This window comes from Stenella coeruleoalba (assembly GCF_951394435.1).
Source record: "Stenella coeruleoalba genome assembly, chromosome: 7".
Taxonomy (NCBI): domain Eukaryota; kingdom Metazoa; phylum Chordata; class Mammalia; order Artiodactyla; family Delphinidae; genus Stenella; species Stenella coeruleoalba.
This window is the reverse complement of record NC_137153.1, coordinates 118669068-118688354: the sequence shown is the minus strand read 5'-3', so window position 1 is coordinate 118688354 and position 19287 is coordinate 118669068. Positions and strand designations below refer to the sequence as shown.

Sequence of the window (19287 nt, the reverse complement as noted above, 5' to 3'; positions counted from 1 at the left end):
GAGGTTTTGTAAATTTAACCTTTTCATGAAACCTTAACCTCAAAATTGAACTGTTTTCAATTTCTTGGGGGTCCATATATGTACATCAAAACAGGAAAGTTGAGAGTGTATTTTCTTGTTTGCAGCTTTTGTGTTAAACCTGTCATGAATGGTGCTTGTTTATCTGAATGTCAGTATCTCTTTCGTTTTAGGATTCAGGGTGGAGATCAGCCATTTGCCCAGATTATTGTCCTAACATGTATGAAGAAATGGAAACATTAGCTAATGTGCTTCAGTCAGATATCGGTCAAGACATGCGTGTTCATAACAGCACGTTTCTGTGGTTCATCCCTTTTGTGCAGTCCCTCATGGATCTTAAGGATCTGGGTGTGGCTTATATAGTGGAGGTTATTCATCATCTGCATTCTGAAGTCAAAGACGTCCTCAACCAGACAGACGCCGTGTGTGACACAGTCACTGAGTTTTTCCTTCTGATTTTGGTGTCAGTGATTGAACTGCATAGAAATAAAAAGTGTTTGCATTTGCTGTGGGTTAGTTCCCAGCAGTGGGTGGAAGCCATCGTAAAATGTGCCAAGCTTCCCACTGCCGCGTTTGCACGGAGTTCTGAGAAGTCATCTGGAAACTGCTCCAAAGGCACAATGATATCATCTCTGTCATTGCATTCAGTGCCATCTAACTCTGTACAACTTGCTTGTGTGCAGCTGATCAGAAGTCTCCTTAAAGAAGGCATTGAGCTTGGGCAGCAGACTCTTTGTAAGCGATTCCTGGATAAGCTCAACTTATTCCTGCGAGGAAATTTATCTTTAGGTTGTCAGTTGACTAGTCAGGAAACCCATGAGTTACAAACTTGTTTAAAGCAAATTATTAGAAACATAAAATTCAAAGTACCTCAATGTAGCACTTCTGTGGATCTGACTTCTCCATGTAAAACGCCTCCTGCATCATATAATAAAGAAGAAAGTGAACAAACAGGGAAGAAGTCTAAAAAAGACAGGCACTGTCTGGAAAACTCCAGCCCAACATTCTCTAAAGAACCGATGAAAGCTGATGCATGTCAAGTGCAAGAGAGTATTTTCAGCAAAGCAGATAATGCCATAGAAGAGGATAATGAGCGAACTTACATAAAAGATTTGAAACTCAAAGACCATCTCTCCGCTGAGTTGTGCTTGAAGCCGAGTAGTAAAAGGCTTGTTAATGAAAGAGCTCGAGGCCAAGTTAAAATAAGTACAGGGAAGCATAAATCTGTAAAAGAGAATTCCTCATATACCCCACAGAATTGTACTTCAAGAAATGGTCCAGAAAAGGTATTTGACAGAGGAATAATAACATCAACACATTTGTTGACTGATTCTAGCAATGACTCTCTGGAAAAGGTGTCCACATCAAATGAGGATTTCTCTTTAAAGGGTGATGCTCTTGGCAAAACCTCAAAAGCAAAAACTAAGGCACATAAAGATGAAATCTGTGCTAAGTTATCACATGTAGTAAAAAAGCAACACAGGAAAAGTATCACTTTAGAGGAAAACCTGACTGTATCTAGCATTGAAAGTTTCTATTCAAAGGATACAGGAGGTCAGAAAGGAGATGGCTTCATATACAATCTCTCTTTAGGCCCTAATGGTATTCTGGATGATAAAAATGGAGAACAAAAATCTGAAAACAGTTTATTGCTGAAAAAGAAACAAGTAAAGGAAGAAGAGTTAGGCATTCTCTCTACCCGTGAACTCAGTTGTCAAATACTAGAATGTCATGTTGGTAATAAAGATTTGGTCTCATTTACAGAAATGACCAACATTTTTGTGGAGAAAACACCTCCCTTTAAAGATCCTGTGACTGGACTTGAATCAAGAGATATGGAAATTATCAAGAGTACTGCTCAGTTTTCTTCTGATTTAAGAGAACAAGTCCTTAGCAGTCCTAAGTCTGACACCTTAACAGATTCTCAGGTAGACAGAGACCTCCACAAATTATCTTTAGTAGCTCAAGCCAGTGTTATTAAGTTCCCATCAGATTCAACTCAAAAAAGTTTATCCCAGCTACAAAGAAAAGTTAAAGATGATAGAAGATGTTTCACAGCCAACCAAAATAGTGTTAGGGAAACCTGCTGTGAACAGGTCATTATTATTTCAGATTCTGATGAAGATGATGATGATGATGAAAGAATTGTGGGTTTTAAGAAACGCATTAAACAGGATAAAACATGCATTGAGAAAGAATGTCCAGAGCAGCATGCTTCAATAGCTAACACAAACGTGGAACAGAAGGTAATAAGGGAAGAAAATACAGGGTCCCTTTTTCAGTGTGAGGAATCTGATTCTCAGTTTTTTGAGTTTGAAAGTCCATGTGAAGTGTTTTCAGTTTGGCAAGATCAGAAACCAGACAACAAGAATTCAGTTCAAGAGAATGAAGAAAATTCGTGCTTGACTCATGTAGGTGATACCACAAATGATTGGGGTTATGGTACAGATTATGTACCTGAAGAGGTCATTAAAAAAGCAGCAGAGGACATTGAGGAACACGCAGAACCACACAGTAGTAGTATTTCTGTTGAGGAATTTTGTGAGATTGAAGTAAAAAAACCCAAGAGAAAGCGATATCAGAAAGCTGCTATGGCAGAAGCTCCTCTAAGGCCTTCATCTCCTGTCAAAAGTGAGGACCAGTCTGATATTCTTAATGAGAGAGATGTGACTGAAAATGATTTTAAAAGTATAGACGTAAGGAGTACAACTCCCAGTTCAAGCGTTCAGAGAACCACTACGGTTTCCCTGAAGAAGTCTCCACCAAAGCTTCGCAATTGTTCCAAACGTGTTAGCAGAGTCTCACTTTCTAAAACTCCTAAAAAAACACGTTCGGATACCAAAACAGGGCAGAGTAAAAGTTCAAATATCCTAAGTTGTAGAACAAGTCCTGCTATAGTGCTACCAAAGAAATTTCGCCAGCGTCCTGAACCAACTTCAACGGTTGAGAAACTTGGTCTGAAAAAGGTTGCTCGTAGGGCATTTGACTTGTCCCAGCCGTCTTTGGAGCGTTTAGCTGACTTACGTCACCATGGCAGAACTGTTGGAGCAATTGATACCCGGAAAAAGACTAAATTAATTTCTCCTCAGACGCTCTCTGTCAGAAATAATGAGAAACTGCTGACGAGTCAAGACCGTCAGCTGCGAAGGCAGTTGAGACCCAAATCACAGCGTAACAGAAAAAGATGTTTTGATTATCAGAGTACAGATACAACACGAGCAGGCCCACAGGGAGCACAAAATTCTGACAAATTTGTGCCAGAATCAGGTACATCAGATTATAGTTATAAAGGAGGAGTTGAGGTAACTGCGAAAAGTAAGGAAACAGAGTTAATAAAATGTGTGTCTTCTGAAACAGAACCCGTGAAAGCAGAATACGTTTCTCAGGTAGCTGATGACCCTTGTCTTTTGAACCAGGGTACTTCTGTAGTATTACATGGAGAAATACCAACAAATGAAGTAGTTGTTTCTACCTCAGGGGACCCTTTAGGTGGAGGTGACCTAACGGTACATCATTTAGCTGTGGCAGCCTTGAGAGAGGGAGATCCTGAATCCAGCAATGACATAGAGGAAGATAATGTATTTTTAACACAATGTGATCCTGAAGATATGGATTTATGTTCACAGATGGAGAAAGAGAATGATAAACTCGTTGAAGTAGTTCATGGAAAAGATACAGTCCAGGTAGAAGAAGGTTATGTGAGTCGGCCTCAGTTGGAATCTTCGAGTAGCACAAAATGTAAATACAAAGATTGTGTTGAAACACTGAAAAACCAGGGTGAATACTGTTCAAAACACTCTGAAGCTAAAGCAGCGGATGAAGCTATATTTCGTAAACCTGGCTTGCCTCTCTCTGCATCTAAACCTTCGAGACCTCCCACTGCTAAGATTTTTAGCTCCAGTAGTACTTCACGAATTGCTGGTCTCTCCAAGTCTTTGGAAAATACGGCAGCGCTCTTACCAACTCTGAAAAATAAGTCAAGTGGGGTACAGTCTGTTTTGAAAGTACCGCCAGTCTCTCTGGTGTCCAAGAAGCCAGTGGCTGAAGTGAAGGGTTTGTGCAACGTCCTCCATTCTCATGCTCCAAATAATTCCAACAGGCAAGGCTACAAAGTTCCATATTGTGAAAACAGATCTTTTTCGGCTTCCCCTCCAGTAAACGTTCTCTTGTCAGCACAGTCCATCTCTGACACCTTTGTTAAAGAGGTCTTAAAATGGAAATACGAAATGTTTGTGAACTTTGATCAGTGCGGACCCCCGTCAACTCTTTGTCAGTCCATCTCAAGACCTGTGCCTGTGAGATTTCAAGATGGTGGAGATTATTTTAATGTGTTTTTCCCTTTGATGATGCTGAATACTTTTGAAACAGTAAGTATATGTTCTAATCGTATACGTTCAGACTTTGAAATTACCTTTCTTTACCGTGCTGAGTACGGCTAAAGTAACTGAGCACATTCTTATTTAGATGTAGCTTGTAGATGTCATGCTGAACAGACATTGTGCCCGACACTGTTCTAGATGCTGGTGATACAGAGGAAACACTTAAACTCTGCCCTTCTGGAGCTTACAGACAACAATTCAGAGTGCTAACGTACCAAGTCCAGAGGTGGCACAGGAGGAGGAAACGTTTTTCGGTGTAAAATAAGGGAAGACTTCTCAGAGGACATAGTCTCTCATCTGCGTTTATTTTTTTGAAAAGTAGTGTAAACCTTTACTGAAGTTTTCTTGAGGAGGTAGCAAAGGGCAAGTTACACTGATCAGCACAAAACAATAAACCCCAAATTTCTCATCTGTCTTCCCAACTTCTTATGCCTCATAGCAGCCTTTAGCTGCCTCCCTACCCCAACACATCCCATTCTGGTTCTTCTCTCTTTCTTACTCCCCGACTGGGATTGCCAAGTAAAATACAGGATTCCCAGTTAAATTTGAACCTCAGAAAAACAGCTAGTAATTCTTTAGTGTAAACATCCACCTGCACTTGGAAGGATGTTTTTGGTGTTCTCAAAGCAGGTAGACTTTTACTTTTTTTCAAATTCCTTTAAAAAAAAGAACCCAAAACGTGAGCATGCAATGAGACTCTTCAAAACCAAGAACACTGAGGTGAATACCCACGTATTCAGTCAGGAGATACTTGGGTGCCTGATACTTGCCAAGTACTATCACAGACCTGGGGGGTAAAGTGGTGAACACGACAGACAAGGCCTCTGCCTTCTGGGAGTGATCATTTCAGATCAGGACCAAAGGCTCTAGAGTGCTCTAGAATGATCTAGAACAAAAGGGAGCGGGCACTTTAGACTGAAAGGTGAGACAGCCTCTGTGAGCGATGGTATTCACACCGAGACCAGAGTGAGTAGAAGGAGTTGGCCATAGGAAGTATATCCCAGGCAGACAGACTGCAAAGATCCAGCTTAGAATTGTTAAAGGCAAAGGAGATGGACTGCACAAAGAGGCAAGTTGGTGTCAATGTATGCCCTAAATTTCAGCCGTTGTCTTACGAATTATTTTACTAGTGTTTCAAAAGCATTAGAAACAACTAATTGATAAAGGGCCTTCAGTCTGTCTCCTTAACAACAATGTGAAATGGTATTACAAGAATGAGCTTCTTACCTTACAAAATTGTTAGTTCAGTGAACAGTGTATACAGTTAAATAAGCTGGGGAATATACAGAGATTTTCTTCATTTTGAAGCTTATTTTTTTCTTGAACGTTTATCCTTTCCAGAAGACACTAAATCGCTTAGAAGCCATTCATAGCCCTTAAATTTAGGACACATATTTGTGATTTTATTTTTCCCTTAGTTAAGAAGTATTTCTATGTTTATCTTTAAGATTTTTTCCTTCAGGACATTTCTGTAGCCAAAACCTTTTCAAAACAGAATGAGCACAAGTTCCGTTTGTATATACACAAAGTTCAAAATAGTCAAATACTTGTGGAAGGCCCATTATAAAAGAAAACAGCAGCCGCTCTCGCCTCCCCAAGTAATTATTTTTGATCCTTGATGGATCCTTTTGTTATTTACTTCCATATTTCTAAATAACATGCCACTATTTTGACTTGTTAATTTTTCAGTTCTAGACATTTTCTGTAGTTACCCACTACAGGAAGTACCCTCTCTTCCCAGCCCTGTGTTGACACACACCTCTCCTGTTTCCCCATCCTCACTATGGAGTAGTCTTGTAATTTTTAGATCAGTGTTTGTTATTATTTTGACGATATAAAAGGTGTCCATGGCTAAGTCATGTGGTAGCTGTAACTACTTTTTGTTTCCGACTCTTTACTTTCTCTGGATTTATTGTTTACTTAACTTTCTATGTACGTATCACTAAATTAGCTTCAGATTGTCTCTTGGATTTGTAGGTCTCTCAGTATGATCAGGCACATCAGATAGTTGATCAATTTCATCTTCTTGGTTTAGGATGGTTAACCTGAAATGCTCACCATCCTCGTCCTAGGGCTTGCATTTCCTTCTTCCTGTGTTGGATCTCTGTCTCCTGTACCCAGGGTTGTCTGTTTTTGTCACCCCCTCATTTTAGTAAGGCACATCCTTCAAACTTCCTGAGAGAAGAATGTGTAGGAGATAAATTTTGAAACTTTGCATGACTTAAAATTTCTGTTTTGCCATCTCTGTCTGTCTTTGTTGTTGTCGTCGTCGTTCTACTTCCTTGGAGACTTTCTCAGCGTCCAAGTCTATTGAAAAATTTTTGAGTGTATTTTTAGTTTCACGGGCACTCTTGTTCTCTCATTATTTCTTTTTATAGGATTCTGTGCTTTCTTCATGTACACAGTATTTTTTATTACCTGAAGTTAATTAATGATAAATTTAAAGTTAGTTGAAAGTTTTACTCTCTTTGCATCGTCCCTGTTTTCCCAGTTGCTTTTTTCCTATTCATTTTAGTGTCTACAGAGCTTTCATGTTAACTCCTTTCTTCGCGTGTCTAATGATTTTTGGTGGTTTACTCACACTTAAGAACAGGATACTAAAAAGCAGGTTGGAGCATTGTTCATAATAGCCAGAAGTTGAAAACAACTGAGATGTCCATCAGGAGATGAATGGATAAACAAAACATGGTATATGCATACAGTGGAACATTAGTCTACTATTAAAAGGAATGACCCGTTATATGCACTTTGACCTGTTCTTTGATGAACCTTGAAAATATTATGCTAAGTGAAAGAAGTCAGGTACAGAAGGCCACATATTGTGTAATCCCATTTATATGAATTCTCCAGAATAGGCAAATCTGTAGAGACAAAAAGTGGATTAGTAGTTGCCAGGGGATGGGGGGGGGCGGGAATTAGGACTGACTGCTAATAGGTATAAGGCTTGTTTTGGGATGGTGGGAATGTTCTGGAATTAGATAATGGTGATGGTTGCACAAAGTAGTGAATGTACTAAAAACACACTGTAGTGTGCACACTTTAAAGTGGTGAATTTTATATTGTGAAATATATCTCAACTTTTTAATGCCACAAGAAAAGAGGATGCATTTAAATAATGACAGGTCAAAAGAGATGCTTAGGAAAAGAGATACTTTTACTAAAATGGTCCTTTCTTATTTGCACTGTGGAAGTCAAATGTGATCTGAAGGACACCATCACATGGTGAAATCCAAATTAGTTTCATTCTTTATATTAAGATTATATGCTTAGGTATAGTTATAATCTATATTTTGTTACATGTAAGATTTTAAAACAGATTAGAAGCTCTGAGTGAAAGGGATAGGCTTGTTGACCATTGGCATTTTATTGGGAAGCCTCATCCCCACCCTCATGTCACTGTTTTTAGTCTTTCCCCCCCTCCCCCCCCTTAGTGAGGTCAGATTTCCCCAAGAAGAATCTTCAGATCGATTGCCTGGAAAGCATAGGCCTGACGGGGAGCTGACTGTGGGGTGAGGGTGGGGGCAGAGGGAAGGGTCCAGGCATTCAGTATATAAACATTTGCTTCATTCCCTTTTTTAAAATTGTTTTATTTTATTTTTAAAATTTATTTATTTATTTATTTTTGGCTGCATTGGGTCTTCGTTGCTGCACGCGGGCTTTTCTCTAGTTGTGGCGAGGGCTTCAGTAGTTGTGGCTCACGGACTCTAGAGCGCAGGCTCAGTAGTTGTGGTGCACGGGCTTAGTTGCTCCGCGGCATGTGGGATCTTCCCGGACCAGGGATCAAACCCGTGTCCCCTGCATTGGCAGGCGGATTCCTAACCACTGTGCCACCAGGGACGTCCCCCCCCCACCTTTTTTTTTTTTTAAGTACCTTATCCCCTCTCTGTCTGCTGCCCCACAGCCAGAGACTGTCACACTTTATAGAGATGAAACCGCTATAGCTTTTTGCTAGGAGCAGGGAGGGGCAGTCTGCCTTCAGCCCTCCTCCTTCTAGAGGTGTATGTCAGATGCTTCCTGCTTAGAGTTCAGCTTCTTGGACTTGCTGAGTTAGTTAACCATTCATCCATCTGCTTACCAGCTTCCCAGATTTTGATACTTTTGCCTCCTCTTCTGTTCTCTTCATCCTAATGAATTAATCCTGTTGTGAAAAATCCCTTGGGTGTTTTAGTGGGGTTTCAGGGGGAATGAAAGGAAATGCCTATGTTCAATCTGTCATCTTTACCACGAAGTTTTATCTTGTTCCTTTTTTTTTTTAACCATGTAGTGAAACAGCATTGTTTTAGCATTTCTAGTTTATATAGGCCAACATTTATTAATGGTATTATTAATATACCTTGATTACTTTTTTTTTTTCCCCCACTGTAACGTGTGGCTTGTGGGATCTTAGTTCCCTGACCAGGGATTGAACCTGGGCCCTCAGCAGTGAAAGCGCTAACAACTGAACTGCCAGAGAATTCTCAGATACCTTGATTACTTTTAATTTTTTCTTCTTTCTGATAAGTCAGAGACTGTGGCATCAACCACAGTCTTGGGCCAAGGCTTCTTACCCTCATTTGGATGTAATTTGACTTCATAATATTGTTTGTTAATGGAATGCTGAAGTGTGTTTAGAGTCCTTTGACAAAAATGCGGTTGGTATTCTCTTTAGGACATGAAATGCAGTGTTTGGTTATCCAGTTATTATGTCTTATTGCAGGTGGAATGCAATGACATTGCGTAGAATTATCCCTTGCCCCAAAGGGAAACGAGCAAATTCAACTTTTAGAAATATGAGTTTCTTGAATTAAAAAAAAAAAAATCCCACAAGGACTCAGAGGCAAAAAATATACAAATCAGTTTTCACAGCAAAGTAAAGGAGCTGTTACAGTGGAGGATTCCTGGACTGAATGTCAATATTATGACATAGCGTAAGTGTGTTTCATGTTTGGTAATTGCAGTCATTGTTGCTTTTTGTTGTGGTCATCCATTTACAATGCTTGGCGTCAGTTTATTCATCTCTTGTAAAAATAAAATACAGTGTGTGGGGGGGGAAAAAAAAGAAATATGAGTCTTTTGTGTACTGATGTGACTGATAGAGGATATATTAGTTTTTAATCCTTACGTTTAACACACAAAAGTATTAGATAAATGTGCACTGTTTTGACAGGGACCAATTTTTTTGGTCAGTTTTGGCAAATACTCTTTTTTTCTTAAAGTTTCGGTTTGCAGTCCCCTTCTGTTACCTGTGTGTGCATGCATGTATATGCAGAGTGTCATTGGCAGGCGCTTTTTAGGTTGTGTAGACAAGGAGCAGGCAGAAAGGGGGCTCTTCTGGAGCACCAGCTGTGATTCTTAGTGCCCAAACCCCTTATAGGGAGATTGCACCGTTTTTTAGCTAATTTCCAGTTATAATTTGTTCTGTGAAGGAAACAAAACAGGTTGATATGATGAGCGACATTGGGAGGCTGCTTTTGAGATCGGGCGGAGAGCCAGGAGAGGAGGGTTTTGTGCAGAGGAGGGGGGAGGGTCAAGACTATAATGCTTTGAAGTAGGCCTAACTGAGCATGTGTGAGCAAAGAGATTAGGCTGATGTGGCTGGAGTAAGGTAACTTAGAGGTAAAGGGAAAAGAAGTAAGATTGGAGAAATCAGTCAAGAGCTGGATGGTATACAACCCTGTAAGTGCAGGTTGGGGTTTCATTCACAGTACAGTGAGAAGATGTTGGAGGATTTTTAGCTGGTTGGTGTTTAGGCTGGGGGAGTAGAAATATGTAGTAGTTTACTTTTTAAAAAAAAAAAAACATTCTTAGTTGCTCATTAGAGAGTAACTGTAGAAAGGTAAGCATAGATGCAGTAGACCTGTCGGGGGCTATTATGGTAGGCCAGGAGAAAGATGATGGTAGCTTGATCTAGGTGGTAGCTTTGGAAATAAAGAGAAGTGAATTCATTGGGCGTAAATTTTGGAGATAGTACTCAGTACCTATCTTTTTTTATATATATAAATTTATGTTATTTATTTTTGGTTGGGTTGGGTCTTGGTTGATGTACACAGGCTTTCTCTAGCTGCAGGGAGCTAGAGAAACTCTGCATAGCATCCCCCGTTATCAACATCGCCTACCAGTGTAGTACATTTGTACAACTGATGAACCTACATTGGCAAGTCATTACCACCCAGAGTCCATAGTTTTCATTAGGGTTCACTCTTGATTTGTACATTCTAAGGGTTTGGACAAACGTATAATGACATGTATCAGTCCTTTAATATCAGAGTACTTTCACTGCCCTAAAAATCCTCTGTGCTCTGCCTGTTCACCCCTCCCCAGGCTCACCCCTGGCAATCACTCATCCTTTTACTGTCTCCATAGTTTGCCTTTTCCAGCATGTCACATAGTTGGAATCACACAGTATGTGGCCTTTCCAGAGTGGCTTCTTTCACTTAGTAATGTGCATTTCAGGTTCTTCCATGTCTTTTCATGGCTTGATAGCTCATTTCTTTTCAGCACTAAATAATATTCCATTGTCTGGTTGTACCATAGTTTGTTTATCCATTCACCCACTGAAGGGCATCTTGGTTGCTTCCAAGTTTAGGCAGTTATGAATAAAGCTGCTATAAACATCCACATGCAGGTTTTTAACGTAAATATAAGTGTTCAGTTCATTTGGATAAATACTGAGGGCACTATTGCTGGATCCTACAGTAAGAATATGTTTAGTTTCATAAGAAACCACCGAACAGTCTTCCAAAGTGGTGCTACCATTTTGGGAATTCTCTGGCGGTCCAGTGGTTAGGACTATGCACTTCCGCTGCAGGGGGCACAGGTTCGATCCCTGGTCAGGGAACTAAGATCCCACAAGCCACGTGGCTCAGCAAAAAAAAAAAAAAAAAAAGTGATGGTGCCATTTTACATTCCCACCAGCAATAAATGAGAGTTCCTACTGCTCCACATCCCCGTCAGCATTTGGTGCTGTCAGTGCTCCAGATCTTGGCCATTCTAATAGGTGTGTAATAGTATCTTGTTGTTTTAATTTGCATTCCTTTGATGACATAAGATATGGAGCATTTTTTCATATACTAATTTACAGTCTGTATATCTGCTTTGGTGAGGTGTCTGTCCAGGCCTTTTGCACATCTTTTTCATCAGGTTGTCTGTTTTCTTACTGTTGAGTTTTTTTTTTTTTAGTAAATTTATTTTATTTATTTTTGGCTGCATTGGGTCTTCATTGCTGTGCGCAGGCTTCCTCTAGTTGCAGCGAGCAGGGGCTACTCTTCATTGCGGTGTGCAGGCTTCTCATTTCGGTGGCTTCTCTTGTTATGGAGCACAGGCTCTAGGCATGTGGGCTTCAGTAGTTGTGGCACGCGGGCTCAGTAGTTGTGGCACGCGGGCTCAGTAGTTGTGGCTCACGGGCTTAGTTGCTTCGTGGCATGTGAGATCTTCCTGGACCAGGGATCGAATCTGTGTCCCCTGCGTTGGCAGGCGGATTCTTAACCACTGCACCACCAGGGAAGCCCTTCTCCTTCACTTTTAAAGGATAATTTTGCAGGATTCAGAATTCTAGGTTGGTAGGTTTTATTCTCTCAACAGTCTAAATATTTCACTACTCTCTCCTTGCTTGCATGGTTTCTGAGGAGAAGGTAGATGTAATTCTTGTTTTTCCTCCTCTATAGATAAGGTGTTTTTTCCCACAGGCTTCTTTCATGATTTTTTTCTTTATCTTTGATATTTCATATTCCTTAAGTTTGAATATGATATGCCTAGGTGTAGTTTCTGGCATTGATTCTGCTTGCTCTTGGAGCTTCCTGGATCTGTGGTTTGGTGTCTGATGTTAATTTTGGAAAACTCTGAGTCATTATTGCCTCAAATACTGCTTCTTTTCCTCTCTCTCTTCTTCTCGTATCCCCATTATGTGTATGCTGTATCTTTTGTCATTGTCTCACAGTCTTGGATATTCTGGGGTGTGTTTTTTTCCCCATTTTTTTTTTCTCCTTGCTTTTCAGCTTTGGTAGCTTCTATTGCTATAGCCTCAAGCTCAGAGATTGTTTCCTCAGCAATGTCCAGTGTACTAATGAGCCCATCAGAGGCATCCTTCATTTCTGTTACAGTGTTTTGTTTTGTTGGTTTTTTTTGCGGTACACGGGCCTCCCACTGCTGCGGCCTCTCCCATTGCGGAGCACAGGCTCCGGCCGCGCAGGCCCAGCGGCCATGGCCTACGGACCCAGCTGCCCCGTGGCATGTGGGATCCTCCTGGACCGGGGCACGAACCCACGTCCCCTGCATCGGCAGGCGGACTCTCAACCACTGCGCCACCAGGGAAGCCCTGTTACAGTGTTTTTGATCTCTAGCATTACCTTTTGATTCTTTCTACTTTACATCTCATTCATTACATTACCCATCTATTATTTCATGGTCTCCTTTTTCCGTTAAACTCTTAGTATATTAACTATAGTTTTAAAAAAAATAATTCCTGGTCTGATAATTCCAGTATTCCTGCCATATCTGACAGGTTTTAGTGCTTCTTTAGTCTGTTCAAACTGTGTTTTTTGCCTTTGAGTATGCCTTGTAATTTTTTGTTGCAAGGCGGTCGTAATCTACTAAATAAAAGGAACAGCAGTAAATAGGCCTTTGGTGATACAGAAATGAGGTATGGGGGAAGGAAGATCATTCCGTAGTCCTATGATAAGGCGTCACTCTTTTAGTGAGCCTTTGCCTCTGGACTAAGAACTTTACACCACATGCTTCTTAGTTTCCCCCACCTCCTTGGGTGAGACAGGATGGTTAGAATGGGCTGGAGCTGGTTTTCTTCCCTCAAGTAGGTTAGGCTCTGATAAAATCCCAGCAAGTCTGACTCTGATAAAATAGCTTCTCATAGATCAGGCCTTGTTAAGAAGGTCAAGAATGCTCTGGTGTATTTCAGAATGTTTCCTTTTCCCCAGTCCCCACCAACCCCCCACCCCCACTGGAAGCACACAGGGAATTTTCTGCAGTGTTCACTGTGAGGGCCTGTTAGAGCTCCTAGAGGTAAAACTCACCAAAGTGTGGGGTCCCTCTTATGACTGGGTCCCCCTAGAGTTTTTAAGAGAGTTGTTCGTGCTGAGCCTCCAACAGTTTGTCACATCCAGTTCAGGTTTTCCTCCTGGCATGGAGGTTTCTACTTAAGAGTTTTCTGCTCTGGTAAGTTGTGATTGTATCTACTTTTTTGTCTCTTTTTACTTGTTAGGATGGAGTGGTGACTTCTAAGTTCCTTAAATGCCAAGCTGGAAACCAGAAGTCCCAAATTAATTTTTAATGTTTGTGTCACACAGGAGTTCTAGGTTCTGGATTTTATGGTTGCTTACTTTGGAAATTTTTGCTGTTTAACATTGGCTTTTCAGATGTTTTCGCTTTCTTAATTTGCTTTTTTTGCTTTGCGTAGGTGGCACAGGAATGGATCAGCTCTCCAAACAAAGAGAAATTCCATTGGTTGCATTTACGAAAATTTCCTTCTGAGTATAAAAAATACTGGGAGTTTGTGGGTAAGTTCTTTCTTATGTAACTTGGGCTATATCATATAATAATTGGAGATTGCTGTTTGAGGGAACATAATAATTGTTTGAATTTTCTGGGATATAGGTTTCCTAAGGTGAATTTGTAACCTCTTACTAAGAATATGTTTAAGGTCTTTAATTAATGAGAATAATTACTGGGACAGTTATAAAATTCATGGTTTTAACCATTGTGCAATCAGAATACCACAGGCCAAAGTGTCCCTAGATGCTGGGCAAGGGAGAGAGAAGGTGAGTGAGGGAGTTTGACTGGCGGGGGCGGAGGGGGTGTTGCCATGATCGTGCGTACAGATTCTGAGTTAATCTCTCTATCGTCTCCGCTCTCATTTCATGAGTGGTCTGGAGCACGCGTCACAGTTATGTCTTAGTTATAAATAAACCAAGCATTTAGAACCCTTTAAAATAAAAAGTATAAATTCTCCGTCTGCCTCCTTCCCCCTTGCAATCCATCCTACTCCATAGATTCACTTAAGGAAAAAAGCATGTACATATACTTGGGGGGAAAGGTATTATATGTTCACTGTAGAATATTCAGATAATATTAGCCAATAGTAAAATAAACATCACTCACAGTTCCCATCATTCAGAGATAATCCTATGAACATAGTAGTGTATGTCTTACTGTTAGACTTCCTACTCATCTGAGTGAAGTGGGGGTGGGAGGGGGTGGGGGGGTTGGTAGGGTTATTTTACCTAAGTGACTGTTTTCATGTATTTATTCAGCAAATATTTACTGACTTTATACTACCTGATAGTGTATGATTCTAGATGCTAGTTATGTAGCTGTGATGAAAACATAAAATTCCACCTTCGTGAAGCTTACATTTGACTTATTTTCACTTAATCTATTATAAATGTCTTTTCAGAGATAAATAATAATAACATGTTCAGTGTATGTAGTTATTCCATTGTAAGCATATTCCATAGTTCTGTTTAACCAGTAATTTCTAGTTAGACATGTACATTATTTATGGTTTTTTACTGTTACACTGAATAAATCCCTTTGCTAGATCAAATAGTGTGTGTATTTTAAGACTTTTGGTTCATATTGCCTCTGTCTACCAAAAAGAATACGATTTTCACTTCTAACATAAGAATGTATCTCTTCTCATTTGCTAGTTTAAACTTTTCCCCCAGTTTTATATGGAAAATGTATCTCATTTGAGGTTGTAGTTTTTGTCCTCAAATCTTTATTGGTCTTTTGTATTCTTTGGCGGGGGCGGATAATTGTCTGTTCATGCCTTTTGTCCTTTTTTTTTTTTCTATTAGGGAGGTTGTTTTCTTATTTGTGTGCATTGTTAATTTTTTTTCTATTTCATTATTTGCTGTTCAACTTCACATGCAGTTTTTGAGGCAGACAATTTTTATCTTCACATGTTCAAAAATACCGTATTTATTTCTTTACCATTCAGTTGGTTTTAGAAATCAGATAAATGCTTCCATATTTTCTTGTAGTAGTTTTATATTTCTTTTTAATGTTTAAATCACTGATTTATCTGCCATTTATCTTGATGGTATGATAGAATCACATAGCATTTACTCTTGTGTCTGACTTCTTTCACGTAACATGTCTTCGTAATTCATCAGTTTTGTGTGCATCTTTGGTATTTTTTTTTCATTGCTGTGGTGGTATTTCAATGTGTGACTATGTCACAATTTTACTGTTGATGGACATTTTTATTATTATTATTTTAAAGAAGTTTTTTTGGCAGTGCCATGTGGCTTGTGGGATCTTAGTTCCCTGACCAGGGATTGAACCCGGGCCACAGCAGTGGAAGCGCCACGTCCTAACCACTGGATCGCCAGGGAACTCCCGTTAATGGACATTTTTTCCAGCAGTTTAGGCCTGTGTGTCAGGGCTCCCCAAGCCCATCCCTACGTTCAGTGATTTGCTAGGAGGACTCACAGGAATTATATTCATGCTCATGGCTGTGACTTACTGTGGCAAAAGGATACAAAGCAAAATTAGCAAAGGGAAAAAGCAAACCAGGAGCAAGTTTCCAAGAGTCCTTTCCCAGCGAAGTCACACAGGACGCACTTAACTTTCCCAGTAGTGAGGTGTGACAACCCATGTGACACATTACCTACCAGGGAAGCTGAGACACTCAGTGCCTAAAACACCCTCTGCCTAGCTCAGATTCATGACTTTTCACAAGTAAAGTGGGTGTTTGACATAAGCTGTAGAGAAAAAATTTGGCAAACAGGTAAGGTACAGTGAGCCATTCTCATCAGCAAATGATGAGAGGTGTCCGGAAATCCAAGTTCCCAGATTCCAAGGGGGACCAACCTTGTAAGCAGGCCTTTCTAATGATAGCAGCCTCAGGCCTGCTTCTACACACAGCATTTTATGAATAATGCTACTATGATCATTCATGTGTCTTCGTGTTATGCGAGGGTGTTTTTGTGGAGTCTGTCTCCTCAAGTGGGTCTCAGAGTCTCAGGGTATTATGTGTGAGCTTAACGTAAGTAGATAACGCCAAGCCAGTCATGCAGAATGACACGCCCCCACCAGCGTATGGAAGTCACGTTGCTCCATGTCTGTGCCAACACATTTGTGTCGATTGTGCTGTTCATTTTAGCCGTTGCAGTGTGTGTGTATTGATGGCCATTTGTGGTTTTATTTTGTACTATCCTGGCTATCAGTGACATTGAGCACCTTCTCATATATTTAGTAGATGCTTAAGTAACCTCTTTGGGGAAGCACCTATTAAAAACTCCTGTTCATTTTCTGTTAGTTGTCTGTTTCTTACTGATTTGTAGCGAGTTCTTTATATAATCTGGATATAAACCATTCTCCCACTTTGGCTTCCATTATGACTCTCTTAGTGATGTCTTTAAAATTCTTATTTTATTCTTGTTTAGAATTTATTTTTTAACATAACAAATGCAGCTATGTATTTTTTACGGTTAATGGTCTGTGCCTCATTTAAGAAACCTTTCCCTGCTGCAGGTCATCAATATATTATTTTAACATCTAGAACAGGTGTCAGCAAACCACAGCTTGCAGATCTACCCGGTATCCTGTTTTTATACTGCGGAAGAGTAAGGTTTTTTTTGTTTTGTTTTGTTTTTTTGCGGTACGCGGGCCTCTCACTGTTGTGGCCTCTCCCGTTGCGGAGCACAGACTCCGGATGTGCAGGCTCAGCGGCCATGGCTCACGGGCCCAGCCGCTCTGTGGCATGTGGGATCTTCCCAGACTGGGGCACGAACCCGTGTCCCCTGCATCGGCAGGTGGACTCTCAACCACTGCGCCACCAGGGAAGCCCTCTCAATTTTAACCATTTCCAATTTATCGTGATTTTTTTTTTTTTTTTTTTTTTGCGATACGCGGGCCTCTCAGTGTTGTGGCCTCTCCCGTTGCGGAGCACAGGCTCCGGACACGCAGGCTCAGCGGCCATGGCTCACAGGCCTAGCCGCTCTGCGGCATGTGGGATCTTCCCGGACCGGGGCACGAACCCGTGTCCCCTGCATCGGCAGGTGGACTCTCAACCACTGCGCCACCAGGGAAACCCTTTTTTAAGGTTTTGAAAAAAAGATGATGATGAATATGCAACAGACACCATATGTGGCCTGCAAAGAAAAATCTGGCTCTTTACAGAAAGTTTGCCAGTCCCTTTCGAGAGGCTTCACTGTTTGCCAACCTGGAATGGATTTTGTACATGAGTAAGATATAGGGGCCGTGTTTCATTTTTTTCCCTAATGGAAATGTAATTACCCCAGTAGTGTTTATTGAAAAGATTATCCTTTCTCCATGGTCTGCAGTGCCATATTTTTCATAAATCTAGTGTCCATTTAATGTACTGACCTTTTTCTGGACTCCTTTCTTCTTTATTGGATCATTTGCCTACCTCTCTGCCCATATCACGTTGCTTAATTTTACTTAATTAAGCTTTATTATAAACTTTAATGAGCAAGTCCGCCTACCTTGTTTTGCCTTAAGAGTATGTTGGCTATTCTTGTCCCTTTGCATTACCATGTAGGTTTTAGAGAAAAAAAAAAATGTGGAAATTTGTTAAGAATTGACATCTTTCTAATACTGATTTGAATAAGCTACATACCTTCAGTTATTTAGGTTTACTTTCAGTAATGTTTTACAGTTTTCTAGGGAGAGGTTTTGCAGATCATCATTGGTTAGATTCTTTTTCTTTTGGTGTCATTTGTAATTATTTAAGTGACTATCTCTAAAAGATATGGACCTAAAAATTCATAGTAAAACATTATTTTGTTGCTAAAGTATTAACCATGCTTTCTTAATATTAGATAGCTAGACAGTGTGCAAGTTTTCAGTTTCCTCATAAAGAACAATTTATTTCAGCCTGTTTGAATTAAGATCCAAATTAGGTCCACTCATTGACATTGTTAATATGTCTTCTTCAATTATAATTATCTCCTTCATGGATTTTCCCCCCCTTTGTAATTTATTTGTTGAAGAAATTGTGTTGTTGACCCTGTAGAATTACTGCCTGTGTCTTGCTGATAGCATCCCCCTGGTGGTGTTTAGTATGTTTTTCAGTCCTCTGTATTTCTTGTAAATTGATAGTTGGATCTAGAGGCTTGATCAGATTCATTTGATCTAATATTTTTGGCAAAACTATTTCATAGCTGGGGTTGGTGTGTTCCTTTATCAGGAGGTGCTTGATCTTTAATTTCTCTTTTTGTAATATTTATAACCGTTGATCCTTAATGCCTAGATTAATTATTTTACTAAAGGATACAAAATGGTGATATTTTTATTTTATCATTTCTTCATTTATTAGCTGTTGTAGTTCTATAAAGAGAAAGTGCTCCGTTTTATTTGATTACTCAGTAGTATACTTTATAAAGAAGGGTAGAATAAGTATTGATACTTGACTCCTGACCAGTTTTCAAAATAATGACTTAATTCTCTGCAAGTGCTGGGTTGACCAATGAACTTTAAAAAAAATTGTTTTCGTTACAAACACATGGACTTAAATACACTTCTGTTTCAAGTCTTTGTAATTGGCTTCTTCAGGTTGGCTCCTGAGCCCTTTAGACAGGACCCTACTAGTCTTTGAGAGCTTTCTTGCTACCTGATATAACCGATACCATCTATATTTTTTATCCTGTATGTGAGCTTGTGATTTTCTAAGTAGCCTTCGTATCTTTGGGTAGAAAAAGTTATTTCAAGATCAGTATTGGCATGTTATATGCTGTTAACAAGTAATACGTGTAAACATAAGGATACAGGAAGGTTGGAAGAGAAAGATTGGAGAAAGCTACTCATGCAAACCCAACTAAAAGAAACTTGTTCTGCTCTGTTAATACCAGACTAAATAGACTTTACGGCAGAAAAGCATTATTTGAGATTAAAAGAGAGTATTTCACAATGATAGCAAGTTCAGTTAACAGAA

The 19287-nt window shown here is 39.9% G+C and overlaps 1 protein-coding gene across 3 annotated transcripts in view; it reads left to right on the top strand.

Annotated features, from left to right (window-relative positions):
- SETX (senataxin) overlaps nucleotides 1–19287 on the top strand; it is an 82394-nt gene that overhangs the window by 28121 nt on the left and 34986 nt on the right. For all 3 annotated transcript variants that reach the window (XM_079927257.1, XM_079927256.1, XM_079927258.1), the window contains 2 exons: nucleotides 192–4385; nucleotides 13786–13885. In XM_079927257.1, coding sequence (XP_079783383.1) covers nucleotides 192–4385; nucleotides 13786–13885 — 4294 coding nt within the window. The remainder of the gene's footprint in view (nucleotides 1–191; nucleotides 4386–13785; nucleotides 13886–19287) is intronic.